The 18,667-nt window shown below is 38.2% G+C and overlaps 2 protein-coding genes across 4 annotated transcripts in view; one reads left to right on the top strand and one right to left on the bottom strand.

Moving 5' to 3' along the window:
* Window positions 1-473: 473 nt before the first annotated feature.
* Window positions 474-14,130, top strand: LOC116178717 (mediator of RNA polymerase II transcription subunit 23). Its single transcript, XM_031498295.1, has 4 exons — window positions 474-1,058; window positions 1,150-3,116; window positions 12,493-13,253; window positions 13,300-14,130. Exons 1-4 carry the CDS (start codon window positions 645-647, stop codon window positions 14,088-14,090), a joined length of 3,933 nt encoding a protein of 1,310 aa, XP_031354155.1. The 5' UTR covers window positions 474-644; the 3' UTR covers window positions 14,091-14,130.
* Window positions 14,131-17,602: 3,472 nt separating this feature from the next.
* LOC116178072 (lysophosphatidylcholine acyltransferase 2) overlaps window positions 17,603-18,667 on the bottom strand; it is a 34,960-nt gene continuing 33,895 nt past the window's right edge. For all 3 annotated transcript variants that reach the window (XM_031497369.1, XM_031497368.1, XM_031497370.1), the window contains 6 exons: window positions 18,511-18,648; window positions 18,337-18,462; window positions 18,137-18,287; window positions 17,991-18,089; window positions 17,808-17,949; window positions 17,603-17,761 (listed from right to left, as the gene is read on the bottom strand). In XM_031497369.1, the coding sequence (XP_031353229.1) occupies window positions 17,637-17,761; window positions 17,808-17,949; window positions 17,991-18,089; window positions 18,137-18,287; window positions 18,337-18,462; window positions 18,511-18,648 (781 nt within the window). In that variant the 3' untranslated portion in view covers window positions 17,603-17,636. The remainder of the gene's footprint in view (window positions 17,762-17,807; window positions 17,950-17,990; window positions 18,090-18,136; window positions 18,288-18,336; window positions 18,463-18,510; window positions 18,649-18,667) is intronic.

Here is an 18,667-nt window from a genome sequence, read left to right as displayed (position 1 = left end):
AGTTTAAAACGATTATATCCGATATTGTTACTAATTTTGCCTTTTTGGGACTTTTTGGTTTTGCAAATTGTCTTGAAAGTGCTTGGCAAGATGCGTCCGAAGGTGTTACATTTTTACGCGTTACACTGTATGTTCTGATGCAACAGTCGATTCTCTAGCGCTATATAAATTGCATATCTTCAAGGCGCTTGAAATAATTGCACGTGTAAGAGTAAAATGATTTTATTCGATTAGATTCCCAAAACGTATAAACAAACACACGCAACTATTTTTAGTACCACTGCATTTCTGCTGTGAGAGTATGTACAGTTGTAACAATCTCATGACATTTAATTATCAAAATTTACTTAACTTTCACTTTTTTTTAAAAATTATTACCATGCTTCACCATCAAAACTTAATGTAGCTTTCGCACAACTCACTAGTGTAGGACGGGTCTGTTCTTATTGGCTAGTTTGAATTATTTAAAAATTAGTACCCATATTTTCGGAGGACTTTGTGAGCTTGTTGGCACTGTAGACACAACAGTAAAGCTGCAGCGGCCGGTTCGACAGACACTCAAACAGAAAACATAACCTGCAAATTAACACCGAACATTTTTTTAAATATTAACTTTTATTAATGAGTTTCTAATAAATTGAAAAATGTGCGAGGGTGTCGTGAACGTCTTAAACGATATTCTTCGCGTCGACACCATAGAGGAGGCCTTTAGTTGTTTTTTAGTGCACCGAATCACATCGGAAAATGACAAAATTACGAACTGGCTCAACGACTTGAGCACAGCACTACGCGCCGCCACCCCAGAACAGGTGGAACTTGCCGTACGACAGTATTTAACCGTTGCCTCCGGTACGTCGCACAGTCGTCTTAAACTGCTCATGGAATTACTCGAACGGTTGGTCCGTACGAATGTGCTCTCGCCGCGGCTTGTTTGTGAGGCTCTCATCGCTAACGAGAAGCTTATATATCAGTATCAGGATTTTTGGATGGAATCTTTCAAGTTGCTGCGAAATATAATCGATGGTGTAGAGTATAAAGGTGTTCGGGAAATTATGAAGGTAAGCTGTTGTCGAGGGGTTATCCATAATTTTAAAATAACCCCTCGTCTGTTATGTTTTTTAAGCACTTAATCTCTACTTCTATTTCTAGGGCTGTTGTGAAAAAGCGAAGAGTATACCGAAACGTTTGCATGCCGGTCTATTGCCACAAATGCAGATACTAATTCAGGTTTGCGAACATATCATGGACAGAGACGCCTCTCTTTTACCGGGTTATTTACTAGTTAACGAGCTGCAAAAGGCGTATCCTGACGACTGTCCGCATTGGCGATTGGCCAGGCTCTTCTCTGATTACATTTTAAGTTTTCGCGGTTGCGCGCAGATGGTGTCCGTGATCGGTCAGGCCGAAATGAGGCCGGTCGTCGAGCACAGCGGGCAGCCCGAACACCTTGTTAATCCGTGGAAATTAGATCCTATTACTTTACGGTTTACGTTAAAAGGTACTTTGCCCTACTCTCCCGATTTGTTGGTGAAGCAGACCGGTCTGTTGAGGTACGTGTTGGAGCAGCCGTACAGTCGAGACATGGTCTGCGGGATGCTGGGTCTGCAGAAACAGCACAAGCAGCACTGCGCGGCCCTCGAGGAGCAGTTGGTGGAGCTGATTGTTTTGGCAATGGAACGGAGTGAGGTGGAGGGTGACGAAGGTGCAACTCAAGGTCTCTGGTTGCACCTCTCCTCGCAACTTATCTACTTTGTACTTTTTCAATTCGCGAGTTTTCCCAATATCGTTTTAGCTCTCCATACGAAATTGAACGGTCGCGATCTAAAACGCGGCCGCGACCAGTTGATGTGGGTTTTGCTGCAGTTTATATCGGGGTCGATACAAAGAAATCCTCTCTCCAATTTTCTTCCCGTGCTACGGCTTTACGAGTTACTATTTCCGGAGCAAGACCCCCCGCTTTCCGTGCCCGACTTTAACCAACCCCAATGCACACGACAAATGGCTATGATTTGCATTTGGATACACCTTGTCAAGAAAGCGCCTTCGGAACAAACTAATCTTATTTGGCCGGTTCCGTCGAAGCTACGTGTACATCACGAGTTCTTGCAGCACTTGGTCCCTCCAAATAATGCTGCACTTTCGATGGGTAACGATTATCGCATCGCCTTGCTTTGCAACGCGTATTCCACCAACCAGGATTACTTCAGTAAACCAATGGCAGCGCTTGTCGAGACAATTCAAGGTGGTCCGAAGAGCACCACCCCTCCCACCGCGCCCCTTAGCATGGCAGTTCTCGACTCCTTAACGGTCCATTCAAAAATGAGTCTCATTCACAGCATTGTGACGCATGTAATTAAGTTGGCGCAAGCCAAATCGGGCCTCCCCCTCGCGCCTGCGCTCGTGGAGACTTACAGTCGGCTGTTGGTGTACACCGAAATTGAGTCTCTGGGGATAAAGGGCTTTATCAGTCAGTTGTTGCCAACCGTTTACAAGTCGCACGCCTGGGCCACTCTGTACACTCTGCTGGAGATGTTCAGTTACCGAATGCACCACATTCACCCCCACTACCGTGTCCAGTTGCTCAGTCACCTTCACTCGCTCGCTGCAGTACCTCAGGCTAACCAAACTCAGCTACATTTATGTGTGGAATCGACGGCGTTACGATTGATCACCGGACTGGGTAGCGGAGAAGTCCAACCGGAGCTGTCGCGCTTTTTGGGCGATTCCAAAAATTTGGTTTCGGCCGAATCCGAGGAGCTAAACCGGGCGCTCGTGCTCACGTTGGCACGTGCCACGCACGTTACGGGCGCCGACGGGTCCTGGTGTCACGAGTTGCTGGCGGCGGTCGCGCAGAGCACGCCGCACGCTTGGGCTCCCCATACGTTGGAGTGCTTTCCGAGAGCGCTCGCCGATTTCTTCATGCAGCACGCCGTTCCTAAGGAGAACAAGCAGCAGCTGAAGAAGGCGGTCGAGGAGGAGTACAGGAAATGGTCTTCGATGAATAACGAGAACGATATATTGGCGCATTTCGGCGTCGCCGGAGCGCCACCTCTCTTTCTGTGTTTGCTGTGGAAGATGGTTTTGGAAACAGATCACATAAGTCCCATCGCATATAAGTAAGTGAGGCACACATATTTTTTATATTTTATGCGGAGATTTTAATGTTAATTTTCTAAAACCTATGCCATTACTAAATAATACTTTAAATATTGTAACGGAAACGCTCCAGACATGACGTCGCCTTTGGCGCTCTGGAATTTTCTACGCGTGCGATAGTGGGATATGTATAGGAATATTCCAGACTTATCCGGTAAATTACGCGAGTGTTCTTGACTTACATTGCTTGCGTGTATAAATGGTTGCGGACCGAACATCGCAAGCAGTTTTACTACAGAACGAGATCGAGTACGTATGAAACATCGAGCGCGGAAATATAAATTGCGAAGTGTGTGATATAAATAATCACTTATAATTGCACAAGAGGTTTGTATTTTACCGAGTAAATTTGGGTTGTTTAGGTAATGAAAATCTGTTGCCTAGCAATTAGACGAGAAAAACTGTCAACTAATAAAAATGCGACACCGCAGGTGGAGCATTTTTAGGTTGACAGTTTTTCGAGTTCAATTGCTAAAAGGAAACAGATTTGAATTGCTACAACCCAAATTTACTCGGTTTAAATACAAACCTCGAGTGTAATTCGGCAGGACAATTTAACGAACAAGAAATTCACCAAACTAATCAATTATTGACAGACGTCAAACTAGCCATATGGGAAAGGATAATGCGATAATTTGTTCGAAAATGAATAAGTGAAAAAACCACTAGTGCATTTGTCGCTGGAAAAGTTGCAGGTAACTTTTGCCGTTGTCAAAGTGACAATTTCACTGCGGCTTATGCGATTTTTTATACATGAGTTGAATTGTCGATATAAATTGTACGGTTTTTATAGTGTTTCAGTTTTGTTTAATAAATATTGATATAAATCGAACCCGAATTTATAAAGCACGTTACAATATATTAAACACATATGGTTTAACTACTACTATCTCAACACCAACTAGGATTGCTTAACTCCAGTAGCTGTATCGACAACATTATTACTAACCTTCCAAGTACTTTTTACAGCATCTTCAATTTTTCTGTAGATTTCTCGGATCATAACGCCCAAATATTCATTATGAAAACTAATAGAATAAAACCTAGTCTATACTTGTGGAGACGTGTTACAAATCAAACTAATTTAAATTCATTTAAACACCACCTCCAAAGCATTGTATATTTTATTAGAAGTAGGCCAACGGATTAAAAAGCGAGCACAGAGAAAGTGGTGGTACATAACGGTATTATGTTGAACTAAAACGGATAAATTGAAGGTTTATACCTAAACTAAAAATGAGTCTGTAGATAACTATCCTTTAAATGAGCTTGTTACAGGAGAGAGACAACACTTCTAAATGGCAAAGATAATACTGTAACGTGATTTATAAATTCGGGTTCGATTTATATCAATATTTATTAAACAAAACCGTACAATTTATCGACTATTTATATCACACACTTCGCAATTTATATTTCCGCGCTCGATGTTTCATACGTACTCGATCTCGTTCGGTAGTAAAACTGCCGCGATGTTCGGTCCGCAACCATTTATACACGCAAGCAATGTAAGTCCAGAACATTCGCGTACAGTCTCGAATATTCCGACACAAATCCCACTATCGCGCGCGTAGAAAATTCCAGAGCGCCAAAGGCGACGTCATGTCTGGAGCGTTTCCGTTACAATACTAACTTTGTTTACTTTACAACGGCAAGTATGCATTATGAACTGTATGTCGAGACGCGATATTAGAACAATGGGTTTTTGTGTTACCTGTTTCTTCTCAAGTATAGCCTTGTGTAGGTGTACGAGCCCTAACACATAAATGTTCGGACACTCAAAATTTTAAAAATGTTGTAACTTAAAAATCATTGTATGTTTATTTATTTTTTTTTCTTACTATAGTTATAAGTTAAACATATTTAGTAACTGTAATTCTATATTTTGTTGCAAAATTAATTAATTTCAACTGTCAAACAACACAAAACACCTTAAAATTAGAATTTAAAGTGACACAAAAATGTTCGGACACCACCCCTTAACAATGAGTTATATCCCCTTTGGCTTTAATAACAGCTTGGATTCATGTAGGCATGGTCGTCACGAGAGCGATCGATGCCAAAGGTATCCCAAATCTCTTGTAACTTTTCACTCAAAGAAGCAATATTGCGTTGCGGATGAAGACGCAAACGTTGCTTCATTTTGTCACACTGTCTCAATGACATTGAGATCTGGACTGCTTGAGGGCACCTCTAAAACACTATTATTGTGGTCTTGTAACCATTTCTTAGTCGTTTTTTCCTGTGACATGATGCTCCGTCTTGTTGAAAAACAAAGTCGGCATCATGTGATAATGTCGCAAGTGAAGGCAATCAACTTTGTTCTAAAATTGGTAGATATTTCTGAGCATAAACATTACCATTTGTAAGTGCAATTGTCCCAGCCCATTTGCAGACATACTGCCCTACACCGTTACACCACTGGGGAATTTTACAGAACGCGTTAAGCAATTTTTGTGAAATGGTTTGTTTTCCGTTCTAATAACTCTTTCTCGATTATCGCCTACATTGATATCAAATCGAGATTCATTACTAAATAGTATATTAAAGTACAAGTGTCATTTGACGAAGATTGTCGCACGAGGTAGTTTGCCGCATAAGCCGCGTAGCGGCGAATGCGGCAAAAGCCGAGTGCGACAAGTAGACAAATGACACGTGTGCTTTATACTATTTTTTCTATTTCGACTTTTATTTTAAATAATAAATTATACAAATTATAAATGTTGCCTTTAGGCGTTGTTAGGTAATTTTAAACTATCATTCAGTGTATGTTGGTAATAGACACAGTTCATTTATTTTCACGTTGGCTAACCTGATTCCTGTATTTTCAAACTTCAAACTTTGGTCATAATTCCATTTTGCGGCAGTTATGATGAATACGGATGACAAACACGTCTCTTGTACCCCACCAGAGATCCAAGAGATTGCCAATGAAGCGACGTTAAATTTACTGCCTGTAAAATCGAAAGTAAAGTACGAGGAGTACAAAATTTTTGAAAACTGGCTGGCCGAGAAGGGAGTTCAAAAAGTAAGCAAGAATGTACTGCTGGCATATTTTACTACGCTAAGTAAAAATAAAAAAAGTTCTACCCTTTGGAGTATATATTCAAAATTAATCGGAATTAATACAATCGGTCAAGTTCCTCGTACGTTATTTTTACACTTTACAGGTTATGTTTAGTTTTGATTTGACGGATACCGTTGCGGCAAAAAAGCGAGGAGTACCAATCCAAAAAAATAAAAAAAATAATACCTTTTTATTTCTTTCAGCATCATTTCTGTCTAGAAACGCACGCAAACTGGGCCAATCAAGTACGGTTTCGGTAGTGTTTCCACATCGAAATAGAAAAAATGATTTTTTTCCAGTCTTTGTATGACCACGCCTGCCCTTCCCGAACCCAAGCCAACCTCTTCGTTATTATTTTTGTGTTTTAAAGATGTTTTTCTTTCGCCTATTTAAACAAGTATTTTCTAATGCTCAATAATTTTAACCTAAAGATCAACTTACTTTATAAAAATGTAAACCTGATTTGTGGATGCACCTTCGACAGGTTTAACTAGAAAGATGAGCATTTGTTACTTCGTTCCATTTTACCGTAAGATTCCGTACTGTGTCTCTTCGTCCAGATTTGCAAATGGTTATCAGCGCTTTCTGCATTCTAGGGGTAACTGTTGGCCGTCTTCCTGTGTTGTTTCCTGCAACTTCGATTGATGCTGTTTTCCCTTACTTTGTTACAGTATCTACCACCGTGGACATGGCAAATTGAATTCCTGACCTATTGTCCTAAAGGATTTTCCCTTATGAACCCATTTTACTATTAATTGTCGAATTTCTTTCCGTGTCGCTTTGCCATGTGCCATTTTTCTTTTAACAAAATGTCAAAGTGTGCTGACAAGTTATAAAAATTATAATTTTTTTTGTTTTTATCCTAGATCAAACTATCAAATATATGTGGTGTCCGAACGTTTATGTGTCAGTTAATTTCGCTGGTTTTCCCATTTTCATGTTGTGAGAGCATTAAAAAAATTGTTTTTTGGTATTAAACATAAACAATAAACTTATAATACATATTTCTATATAAGATATTTATGGCTTTATTGACATTGGACTGGTTTTATTTTAAAAATGCTAGATGTCCGAACATTTATGTGTTGGGGGTCGTATTCTGTCTCCTATACACAGAAACATCTTTTAAAACTGTCATCGTTATATTATAGAAATAGAATGGTACTTTCGGTTTGATGCTGAAAATTTACCTGTTCCTTTTTACAGAATAACTCGGGAATTTTAGATTCTGTTATCAGGAATCTAAAGTTTTGGTACTTTTATAAATACTTGATTATAGTTTTCTAAATAGGTATACTTTTTGGAAAAGTAGTTGTACAAAAAAATTCAAAAATAGAACACCCATAACTAGGGATGGGCGATAACTGTTTTCACCTATCGATAAGTATCGGGTACTTACCTATCGATATATTTTACTTATCGATATGCCGATAATTATCGAAATATCGATAGTTATCGATATATCGATAGTTATCGATATGTCGATAGTTATCGATATAACGATAGTTATCGATATTTCGATAGTTATCGATATTTCGATAGTTATCGATATTTCGATAGTTATCGATATATCGATAGTTATCGATATATGATTACTATCGATAGGTATCGATATATCGATAGTTATCGATATATCGATAGTCGATAGTTATCGATATGTCGATAGTTATCGCTAGATGGGCGATAACTGTTTTCACCTATCGATATAAGTATCGGGTACTTACCTATCGATATATTTTACTTATCGATATGCCGATAATTATCGAAATATCGATGGTTATAGATACACCGATAACTATCGAAAGATCGATAACTACCGCTATATCGATAAGTATCGGTATATCGATAGTTCTCGTTATGGCGATAGTTTTTAATATATAGGTATCGATATAATATTACCGATAATTTTTTTGAAAGCGTGTCTAAAAACTGCATGAGTTTACTTTTATATTTTGGCGAAAGAGCCCGACAAGACAAGAGGGCTCTTTTAACAAAATATGAAAATAACCGAATGCAGTTCTTGCAACTTTAATGGAGTTACCATATTAACTGTGCAATTATCGCAGGGCTCTTTAGCTTTCTACAATGCAATTACCGCTGTAATTAAGCGGTAATTGCACGTCTCATTTGAGAGAAATATTCGACGTATCGATAGTTATCGACAGGGATAGTTATCTTATCGAGTTTTATTAATAAAATCCATTTTCCGGTTTATTCTCGTGTAAAGTGACTATTAATAGTTACTCGACGTTTCTTTGCTACCTTTATCAAGAGTGTTTTTGTTAGATTTCGTAAATGTCAATCAATTGAAACTGTATATCTAAATTTGAAGTGTTCTTAGCTTTTTCTGTTTTTTTGTGACTGGTCCTCTGTAACCATCAGTCAGATACCGATACATAGACCATGATTACACCCTTTGATTGTCTTCTTTATTTTATCTTTAGTAGCCATTTTGATGCAACATTTTGTTCAAGTTTTTGAAGTGCTTCTTTTTTTGAGCAATCGTCAGTAAGACGAAAAGATCTATTTTCTAAAGATTTTATTACTGCGTTTATTTGGCATGGATGATGATGTGACGTAGCGCTTCTCTTGAGAAAGGGAACAAAGTTAAGTTTCCGAAACGTCGAGCGACTAAAAATAGTAAATTTACACGAGAGTAAACCCGAAAATGGATTTTATTAATAAAAATAGTAGCGCTCGTTGAAATCTCAACAATAACATAATTTTATCGTATGTACAGTTATCGACATATCGATATATCAATAGTTATCGACATATCGATAGTTATCGACATATCGATATATCAATAGTCATCGACATATCGATAGGTATCGATATATCGATACTTATCGATAAGTATCGATATATCGATAGTTATCGATCTATCGATATATCGATATATCGATATATCGATTTTTTTAGCTCTACCTATTGTTATTCGATATATCGATAACTATCGATACCTATCGATATATCGAAAAAAATTCCCATGCCTACCCATAACTACACACAGATAACACGTATTGCAATGAAATGCTAAAGTACATTTTCAATAATAAAAAATGTGATTCATCCTACACTTTTCGACCACACATGGGGATTTACGGAGATTTTTGCTTTTTACCTTTAAATGTAATTTGATCTATGTAAGTACGCAAAAGTATGTTCTAGGTCATGGAAGAACAATGCATCTTGTGTTAAAGTACGATTACGACTCTTTGATTATGGTGCGGTGCCCACACCTATTATTGGGATGGCATGAAAGTTTCTCTAACTAAATCGAAAGCATCTTTACTATTTCGCGTATCAATGAAATACGTTTTAATTTCAAGAATAGCTACTTACCACAGTACCATTTTCAAAACTTTATAAAATTTATTGTACATTTTTGGTAAAATTCTTAATCTTGTAAGTGAGAAACTGTTGGGTACGAACAATTCAATTCCAACAATCCAGGCGTTATACTAGATTGATGGATATGTTATTGTTCTTATCTAAAAACTCAAAAAAATGTTTTGGTTGGTTAAAAAAACTAGAAACTGAAAAATGTATAAATCATAATCTCAAATCTGGTCTCGTCTGTTCAAATGAAATTTCATCCTGCTAATCAGGAAGGTATGTTGGGATAGGTCATGTTAATCGTTCTTGTATCATATGTCTGGTTCTTAAATGAACAACTTAAGACCTTCTGCAGAGGCACCTCTAAAAAGCATTATGCGGGTCACTCTGTAATAGGGCGCAAGCCTCTTGAGGGCCCAGAACAAGAGAGGGATAATAAATAAATAAAAATAAATAAATAAATAATACTTCATTGTGTTTATTTGACTAATCGAACGCATACGAGTACGGCTTCGGACGAACGAATACTTTTACGGAATTATCTACGCGGGAAATAATGCTTTAAAGTTTAATCGGTTAGGCTCCGGGCTAAACACGCATCTTATCTATCGACCTCTGCATTACAGACCGCTACATTTTTGAAAAAATAATCTTGCGACTCTAGTATCCGCGCCATCTATGCGTGGTGTCCAAAAGTAAACGACCGTTGGCCTACTTGTAATACATCTACAATGTTCGAAGGATTGACTGGAGCCGTTTATACACCATAAACAACGTAGATTAGTTCACCAGTCATTTTTTTTAAATTATTCAACCTATATTTTTTAATTGTTTTCCCTTAAAGAAACATTACCTTGGAAAGAAAACCCGGAATTGGGTGACAAAAGGAATCCGAACTTCTAGTAAGGTAAAGCGGAAGCTTTACTTAAATATGCGAAATAATCCGCAATCAAATTTCACTGATCACTTCAAGCGCTACAATAAAATATTTAAAAAAGTCATTGCACAAGCAAAAAAAATGCAAACTAAAAGAATTATAATGAATTCGAGAAACAAAATAAAATCGACATGGCAAATTATAAATAAAAACCTAAATAAACAAACAAAAAAAACTTCATCTATTTCTTTAAACCAAAATGGCAAGGTTGTTACTAATTCTGAACACGTTGCTAATATTTTCAATGACTATTTTGTTTCCGTTGCGCATGAATGTAGAAAAAACATACCTCCAACATACGAAACTACGAATGTTATCCCATCATCACCAAATTCCTTCTACTTGCTGTCTGCCACAAAAACTGAATTGTTCAATATTGTAAATAATTTAAATAATATACGTTAGCTTGCGGTCACGATGGTATTCCTATAAAAATATATAAAGAAGTGTTTGATGAAATATATCAACCTTTGATTTACTTAATTAACCTTTCTTTCTCTTCTGGGGCTTTTTCAAGCCATGGTAAAATTGCAAAAATTAACCCACTTCACAAATCTAAATCAGAACCACAAAATTATAGACCAATTTCGATCTTAAATTCCGTATCGAAAATACTAGAATCTCTCATAAAAGTTAGATTAATTGCCTTTTTGGAAACCCATAAATTGTGTAATAGTTCACAACATGGCTATAGAGTAAATAAATCAACTACCACAGCTTTACAAAGTATGTTACACTACATACACACTGCGCATAATAATGGCAAGGTTGTACCATCGTTAAGTTGTGATTTGTGGAAGGCTTTCGATCTGGTTGATCATGACTTGTTAGTGGACAAGCTATACTCATATGGCATTAGAGGCGTGACGCTAAATTTATTGAGATCCTTTATTAGTGATAGGTGGCAATATGTTGCAGTTGAGCAAATTTCTTCCTCGGAGCAAATTATTGAAGTTGCATCCGAATTAAAACCAATCAAGTATGGAGTACCCCAAGGATCTATCCTTGGTCCTATATTATTATATAATTTTTATTAATGACCTATTTAACTGCTTCGATCCATCTTCATGTGATATCACCACATATGCAGATGACACTAGTGGGAGTGTGGCTTGTGTTGAAGAAGAGTTAGAAATTAATTTAAAAGGTGCGTTATCAACTCTTATTAATTGGTTTAATGCAAATAAACTTTTACTTAATTTGGAAAAAACAAAAATTCTTCTTTATAAGAAAAATATGGGTTTGGATATCGCTCCACTGCGTTACCACTCAGTTCAATTAGAAAGGTGTCAATCCTGTACCTTCTTAGGAGTTATTATAGACACAGAACTTAGTTGGAAAGATCACATTGGCCATCTCAAAGCAAAATTACATTCATCGATTTTCGCATTGTCCCGTTGTAACCATAAAACCCTTTTGCAAATATACTATTCAATATTTGAAAGTAAGGTGCGGTACGATATCTCATTATGGGGAAATGCTACTAGTCATAGAATTGCTAGCAAATTTAAGGTTCGAAAAAGAGCAATCAGGGTAATGTTTTCGCTACAGAAACGGGAATCCTGCAAACCGTATTTTAAAAACTTTCAGATTGCAACCGTCTATTCATTATATGTGCTTGAATGTTTATGTTTCGTGTTCAAAAACAAAAAATTATTTTCATTAAATTGTGATAACCACTCATATAATACTAGAACGAAAAATAACTTTTCTATAATGAGATCAAAAAGTAAGGTGCATAACTCGTCCTACCTACAGATGGGGGTGAGATTTTATAATGCCCTTCCGGCACATGTCAAATGTATTACAATGTTGGCTCCTTTTAAAAACCAAATTAGAAAAATTCTTCAATCAATGGTGCTATACACACTGGATGATTTCTTTACGAATATCAAAAAGTGGTAGTCATATTTAAAAAAAAAAAAAAGTAATATATACACCTATTTACACCTCTGAGCGAGATTGCGGGTTTTAACGTGCATAATTTTTGTAGAATTCTGGAAAGAATTGGCGCCCGAGCTTTATCCGCCCATCTACGTAAATTCTGCGACTGTCTCGTGTTCGAATTCACAAATTCACCCGGAAGTATGCACGTAAATAAATGCGTCGATACGATCAACGACATCATTTGGAAGTACAACATCGTGACGATCGATCGACTGGTGCTGTGTCTCGCGCTACGAACGCAAGAGGGCAGCGAGGCCCAAGTGTCCGCCTTCATTATACAACTGGTGCTGTTGAAGGCGACCGAGTTTCGGAACCGAGTGCAAGATTTCGTCAAAGACAATTCGCCCGACCACTGGAACCAAGCGAATTGGCACGAGAAGCACTTGGAGTTTCACAGGAAATATCCGGAGAAGTTCGCGCCCGAAGAGCAGGGCAGCGGTTATCATCCCTACTTTGGTAATGTCTGCCTGAGGTTTCTTCCGGTTTTCGATATTGTGGTACATCGTTTCTTGGAGATTCAGCAAGTTACCAAGAACCTGGAAATTCTGCTGGAACATCTGGGCTGTTTGTACAAATTTCACGATCGACCCATTACGTACCTATACAACACACTTCACTATTACGAGAGCTGTTTGAGAGATCGACCCCCGTTGAAACGTCGATTAGTCGCCGCCGTTCTTGGAAATTTGAAGAGCAACTTGACGGAGCCTTACCAACTTTATCTGACGAGATCCCCGGAAGAGGTGTGGATTCCCGAACTCGATTACTACATGCAATTGATGCGTCGTGTCGTCGATATACTTGCTGGTAAATCGTACGGTCTGTGTTGCACTCAACTAACCGATATTTACAGGTAGTGCGACTAATGCGTTAACCGACTGGAGGTTTAACGAATTTCCGAATGCAGGCGCGCATGCTCTTTACACAACGTGCGTAGAACTGATGGCCTTGTCAGCGGGACCGAAAGTCGTCGCAAACAGTCTCTTGGACGTTGTCGCGAAGGGTTTCACCGCGATCCCGTCCGGGGATATGCACCAGTGGATTAACGCAATCGGATTAGTTCTAGCTGCACTTCCCATGAGCTATTGGAGCATTTTATTGGATCGTTTAATCGAAACTATGGGAGAGTTGGAGCAGTGGCACTTCGACTGTACTCCATTTAGATTATTTAACTTTCGAGAGACTCACAACGGTCTGCTTCACAACCGGTTCAGCTACATGCTGGCACTGGCGCATTCTGTGTGGCATCACGCGGGGCCCGGTCAAATGGCCAGCGTTCCGAGATGGGTTCGAGAGACGTTGCCTGCAGTTGTTCATTCCGAAGCGCAATTTTTATTTGTCTGTCATTTAGTCGGCCCCTTTTTGCAAAGATTTAATGTTGCGCTTGTCGACTTGACGGGGGCTTTGTATGAGCTGCTTGCTCAGGTTGACCACGCCCAGCAGCGTTTGGAGTACATGGATCCCATATGCGACTTGTTGTATCACATTAAGTACATGTTTGTGGGCGATAGTATGAAAAAGGAATTGGAGAGTGTGGTGAGACGATTGAGGCCGGCTTTACAATTGAGGTTAAGGTTTATTGCTCATTTAACTATTGAGGAGGTACCTACAGCGACTGTGAATGGAATTAATGTTAGTACGTAAGGTTTTTATATTGTAACAGATAAAATAAAACACTTTATTGAAGCACTAGTATTGACTATGAATTTTTACTACCTGCACGTTAGTACTGGGGTAAAAAATGACTCGCGCAACCTGCTAGAACGTCCGCTTAATGCGGGTCGCTTATACACGTCCCAGGAATACTAATCAAACAAAATCTTGATGATGGTCGGTAACTGGTATATGTGCAAGCATTGTTTTGGATTCTTCGCACCAAAATTAATAAGAAAAAGTGTTTTCCCGAGAAATTTTGGTGCAGTCAATTTTTGGTAAAAAAGGAAGGTTGTACACTGCCTTTTTTTGAGGCCCTCAAAGAAAATTGTCTCAGATGGACCCGGAAACAAATTTTTCTTATAGAACGTGGCCTGTAGAATCCATAATTTCAAACAGTTCCAAGATTGGGCTACTAGTTCAAAAGTTACAGCCCTTTAAATTTTCTTACTAAATTGGTTTCTAGTCTATAACTTTTGATTGAGAAGTCTGAATAAATGGCAGTTCAAAATGTACAGAGCCTTGCAAGATCTGTAGAGCAATTGTAGTTTAAAGGCCCGGTTTTTGAATAAATAATTTATACAAGAACTAGTGCGCCATCTTCTTGGCAATCGATGCACTTTCTATCAATTATAGTTTTAGAAATCTAGTTGAGATGTCGCCACGTACGCAGCTTCTTTCAAAATTTTATTTGAATTTATGCGATTAATAGCAACGTTGCACTTATTATTCCTTAAATGCAGTGCCGTTTTTAAGTTTTTCGGGGCCCTGGGCCATTCGTTCGTGGAGACCCTCCTTACCCTCAATCAAAACGGCAGATTGGGGAGATTCAAGCAAATCCCTAATTTGAATATGGGCACTCGATATTTGTGTAGCCTGGTTTGTAGGCAACACATCATGCTTAATGAACAGAAAACATTTATTTTTGCAAATTTTTCTTATAGAACGTGGCCTGTAGAATCCATAATTTCAAACAGTTCCGAGATTAGGCTACTAGTTCAAAAGTTACAGCCCTTTAAATTTTCTTTCGAAATTGGTTTCTTTTCTAGTCTATAACTTTTTATTGAGAAGTCTGATCGAAAAAGTACGAATTGTTTTGGATTCTACGCACCAAAATCAATAAGAAAAAGTGTTTTCCCGAGAAATTTTGGTGCAGTCGATTTTTGGTAAAAAAAGGAAGGTTGTACACTGCCTTTTTTTGAGGCCGTAAGAAAAAATTTTCTCAGATCGACCCGGAAAAAAAATTTTCTTATAGAATGTGGCCCGTAGAATCCATAATTTTAAACAGTTCCAAGATTGGGCTACTAGTTCAAAAGTTACAGCCCTTTCAATTTTCTTTCGAAATTGGTTTCTAGTCCATAACTTTTGATTGAGAAGTCCGATCGAAAAAGTACGAATTGTGTTTGTAGTTAGGACTCGGTAATTGAATTAGGTACTTTTCCAAAGTGCTTGGGACTTTGAACTTCAAGGAAAAGTGCTTCAAGCCCTTTTTTCCTCTACAAGCCCTTTTCAAAAGCGCTTTGTGCTTGTAAAAGTGCTTTCAAGCTCTCTCAGGGCTTCCAAGCACTGTGGTTGTCTAAATTACAATTTTATTCAAGCACTTTAATCACACATGAACATTGTGTGGTACGAAAAATTACCTCTCAGCATTTCTTTTTTGAGAACACGTATTGCATTCAGATTCAATATGCTTTTTAGTGTTATTGAGAGTTATCTAATTAAAAGTTTTGCGTGATGTGTTTGTGTTTTAATTTTACAATTTAATTAATTACACAGGACTTCGCGCAGAAGTGCTTCAAGCCCTTTTCCTAAAAGTGCTTTGTGCTTGAAGTTCAAAGCCCTTTTAGAAGTAATTTGTAATTTCAAGTCTTTCTGATGACTGATGGTAGTAACTTGTGCTTGAGTATCGGAGCACATATTGACTAAGCGCTTTGTGTTTAGAGCTTCAAGCCCTTTCAGTAAGGGCTTTGCCCAGCTCTGACAGCCAGATCTTTATTTGATTCAAGCAGTTATTTTGGTTGCATAAAATTAGGCGTATTTCAGAAGCTTTTTATCATTATGAAAGTAGACCTACTTTTACATGAATATCACTGTATTGTATGTATGTAGGTATGACTGGTTATGAAAACGGCTGTTACAAATGAATCCAAGGGTGATATCTTAGCAACTTTTAGTGTGTCCGAAAAAATGACAAAAATTGGCTCAAATAAATTGAACGTGTAAATTAACGAGCTTTAAGTACCAGTATTATCAGAGTATCCAAATGACGTTAAGAGGGTACCTATGCATTGATTGTTAGTTCTGGATGCCCCAAGCGAGAGCTTATTGTGCCTGTGCGGTGATTCGCCTCTGTCCGTTCGTCTGTGCATAGTGTACAATATTGACTTTTTTGTCGTTTCTTAGAGAGGTATTTGTCGTGCCCTTCGATTTTCTGTTGGTTTGGTTTATTACTGTTAAGTTAGTTGAACCTTTCCTTCGCAGAAGACACCATTTGTATTTTCTTTTCGTTTGTTCATTGTGTATGATGTGTTGCCTACATAACAGATTAGATATTCTCGTCATGGAAATATCAAATCGGACATCTCTCTCAACTTCACTTGTAGGTCTCAACGCTGCTTGAGTGCGTGGTAGGTGGTTTAAGGAGAGTTTTGAGCCCCTGTAAAAGCTGAAATTTCTGAATATTGCTTGCATTTGACTTAAATTTTCCTATTTTTAATCCGAGATACCAAATTTTCTCAGGCTCAGAATGTTTTCGTCCAAATTTCCTTCAGTTCTTTTAAAATGTACCCCTATTGCGCTACTTCCATATCTTCTAACTTCTCTAGAGCTTCTTGCCCCATCTTTGATTTTCGTCGAAACTATTTCCTTTAAATATAGCCTCTCAAATTTCTTGGACATTTCTCCAGAATTTTTTATAGGATAGGATTTACTTATATTTCTCGAAAATTTCTCCGAAAGATTCCTTTATTTACTCCAAAATCTCATTAGATTTCTTGCAAAGTTTCACAAACCTCTCCACTGTAGTTGTTACATTACATTAAACTACTACACGTTTTCGTTGCAATTGCCATAGCTTTCTAAGGATTTCCTTTTATTCTCCCAACCCAAAACTCCCCCACACCACATATCCGCCAACGTCTCTCTATTTTGTACTTAAATGGAGAATTTCTTCAAAGTAATATAACGTTTGTGTTTCAACATTTTTTATTTCTTCTTACTCAAAATGTATGTACCTACTCCAAAGTTTAAGATTGGCATTCCTAGTGGCAACAAGAAGAACTTTAAATACTTATAAAATACGTTATGGTTTTTAAAAAAAAATGGATATAGATATCTAATACTTTTTGAAACCAAAGTGTAGGTACACATTGTGAGGAAAGTCGCAAAATGAAAACGTTGCATGGAATCAAAATTTATAATGTATTCTAAAAATAACAACATGAATAAAAATAAATAAACGGCGCTATACACAATAGTTAATATTTACAAAATAAATGTACATCTGTAATGGTCAATGTAATGGAAAGTGAAGGGCGATTATTCAACTTTTTTCTCATACTCCGGACATAAATCTCCATTTTTGGACTTGAATTTTTCTTCCTTACTTATGCTAAAGAGTGACGCGAACTCCGCCTTCTTTTCGGCGTAGGACTTAAAATTTTCTGAAAACGTCACGTTAGAATGGCGACCGAAAGCTCGAAGTCTTACCAAATGTAACATAATTTAAACCTCGTCTGTCAATTTGGTGGAAAACGTCGACGGCTTCGTTCACCCTCATTGCCAGCGTCTGATTTAATACTTTTGCGAAGTCGTCAAGCGACAATCTTCCTACTCCATCCCTATCATAGATCTACGCAGAAAATCGAGAAGCATCGCATTGTACACACTTACCCTACATGCTATTTTTATGGTTTCTAGGACGTTTCTCTTTTTGCACGTTGCTAGTACTCCTAAAAGATACTCCCTAAAGTCAATTACTCCCGATGCGTCCTACAAAATCGGAGGTCTGCAGAAGATCAAAGATTTAGGAAACTTACAGTGTCTAGGTATCGAAAGAGCTGATGCACCGCAGGACTGGTCGAGGGCAGATTTAAGTAGTTGGCGAACATTGCCAGTGTGGTTCTTCTGAAGTTTTTGTTGTCGACTGCCACCTCTAGTAATTTTTCTTCAATGTTCGATTGGTCCAATCTGAAACAAAGCGGATTGTGTGAAGAGCCACAGTTTTTTGGGGGTGTACCCCAAGCGCCTGCGTAACTTCTGTATTTCAACCAGAGAGTTTGCGTGGGGCAAGTTCATTTCTTTGGCACGTGTCATCAGCCTGCAGTCGTCGTACGTGTAGTCCAAGACTGGTACACCCAGCGCTCTGTGAACGAAACCGGATTAGACTCAATCAGTATTTTGGAAAACATACTTGGCCATCACGTTTCGTACGTTGTTCGCAAATAGTTTGGGATCCCGCTTTTCCGCCTCGCTCGGAGTGTAAACTGGCAGGAATTCGATTTCGCAGTAGCTGTAGACTTGGGTCAGAGTTAGCCATAGCAGTTTCAATCTGGTTTCGGCATAAGTCA

The sequence above is a fragment of the Photinus pyralis genome, unplaced genomic scaffold (assembly GCF_008802855.1).
Source record: "Photinus pyralis isolate 1611_PpyrPB1 unplaced genomic scaffold, Ppyr1.3 Ppyr1.4_LG8, whole genome shotgun sequence".
NCBI classification, from domain to species: Eukaryota; Metazoa; Arthropoda; class Insecta; order Coleoptera; family Lampyridae; genus Photinus; species Photinus pyralis.
Note: the sequence above shows the minus strand (reverse complement) of the source record. Positions and strands in the feature narration are given on the sequence as shown.

Excerpts from the sequence above, each read along its gene's own strand:
- LOC116178717 (XM_031498295.1), top strand. The coding sequence starts at position 645 with ATGTGCGAGGGTGTCGTGAACGTCTTAAACGATATTCTTCGCGTCGAC. Across the intron at positions 1,059-1,149 it reads GTGTTCGGGAAATTATGAAG|GGCTGTTGTGAAAAAGCGAA; the intron begins GTAAGCTGTTGT and ends TTCTATTTCTAG. Across the intron at positions 3,117-12,492 it reads ATAAGTCCCATCGCATATAA|AATTCTGGAAAGAATTGGCG; the intron begins GTAAGTGAGGCA and ends TAATTTTTGTAG.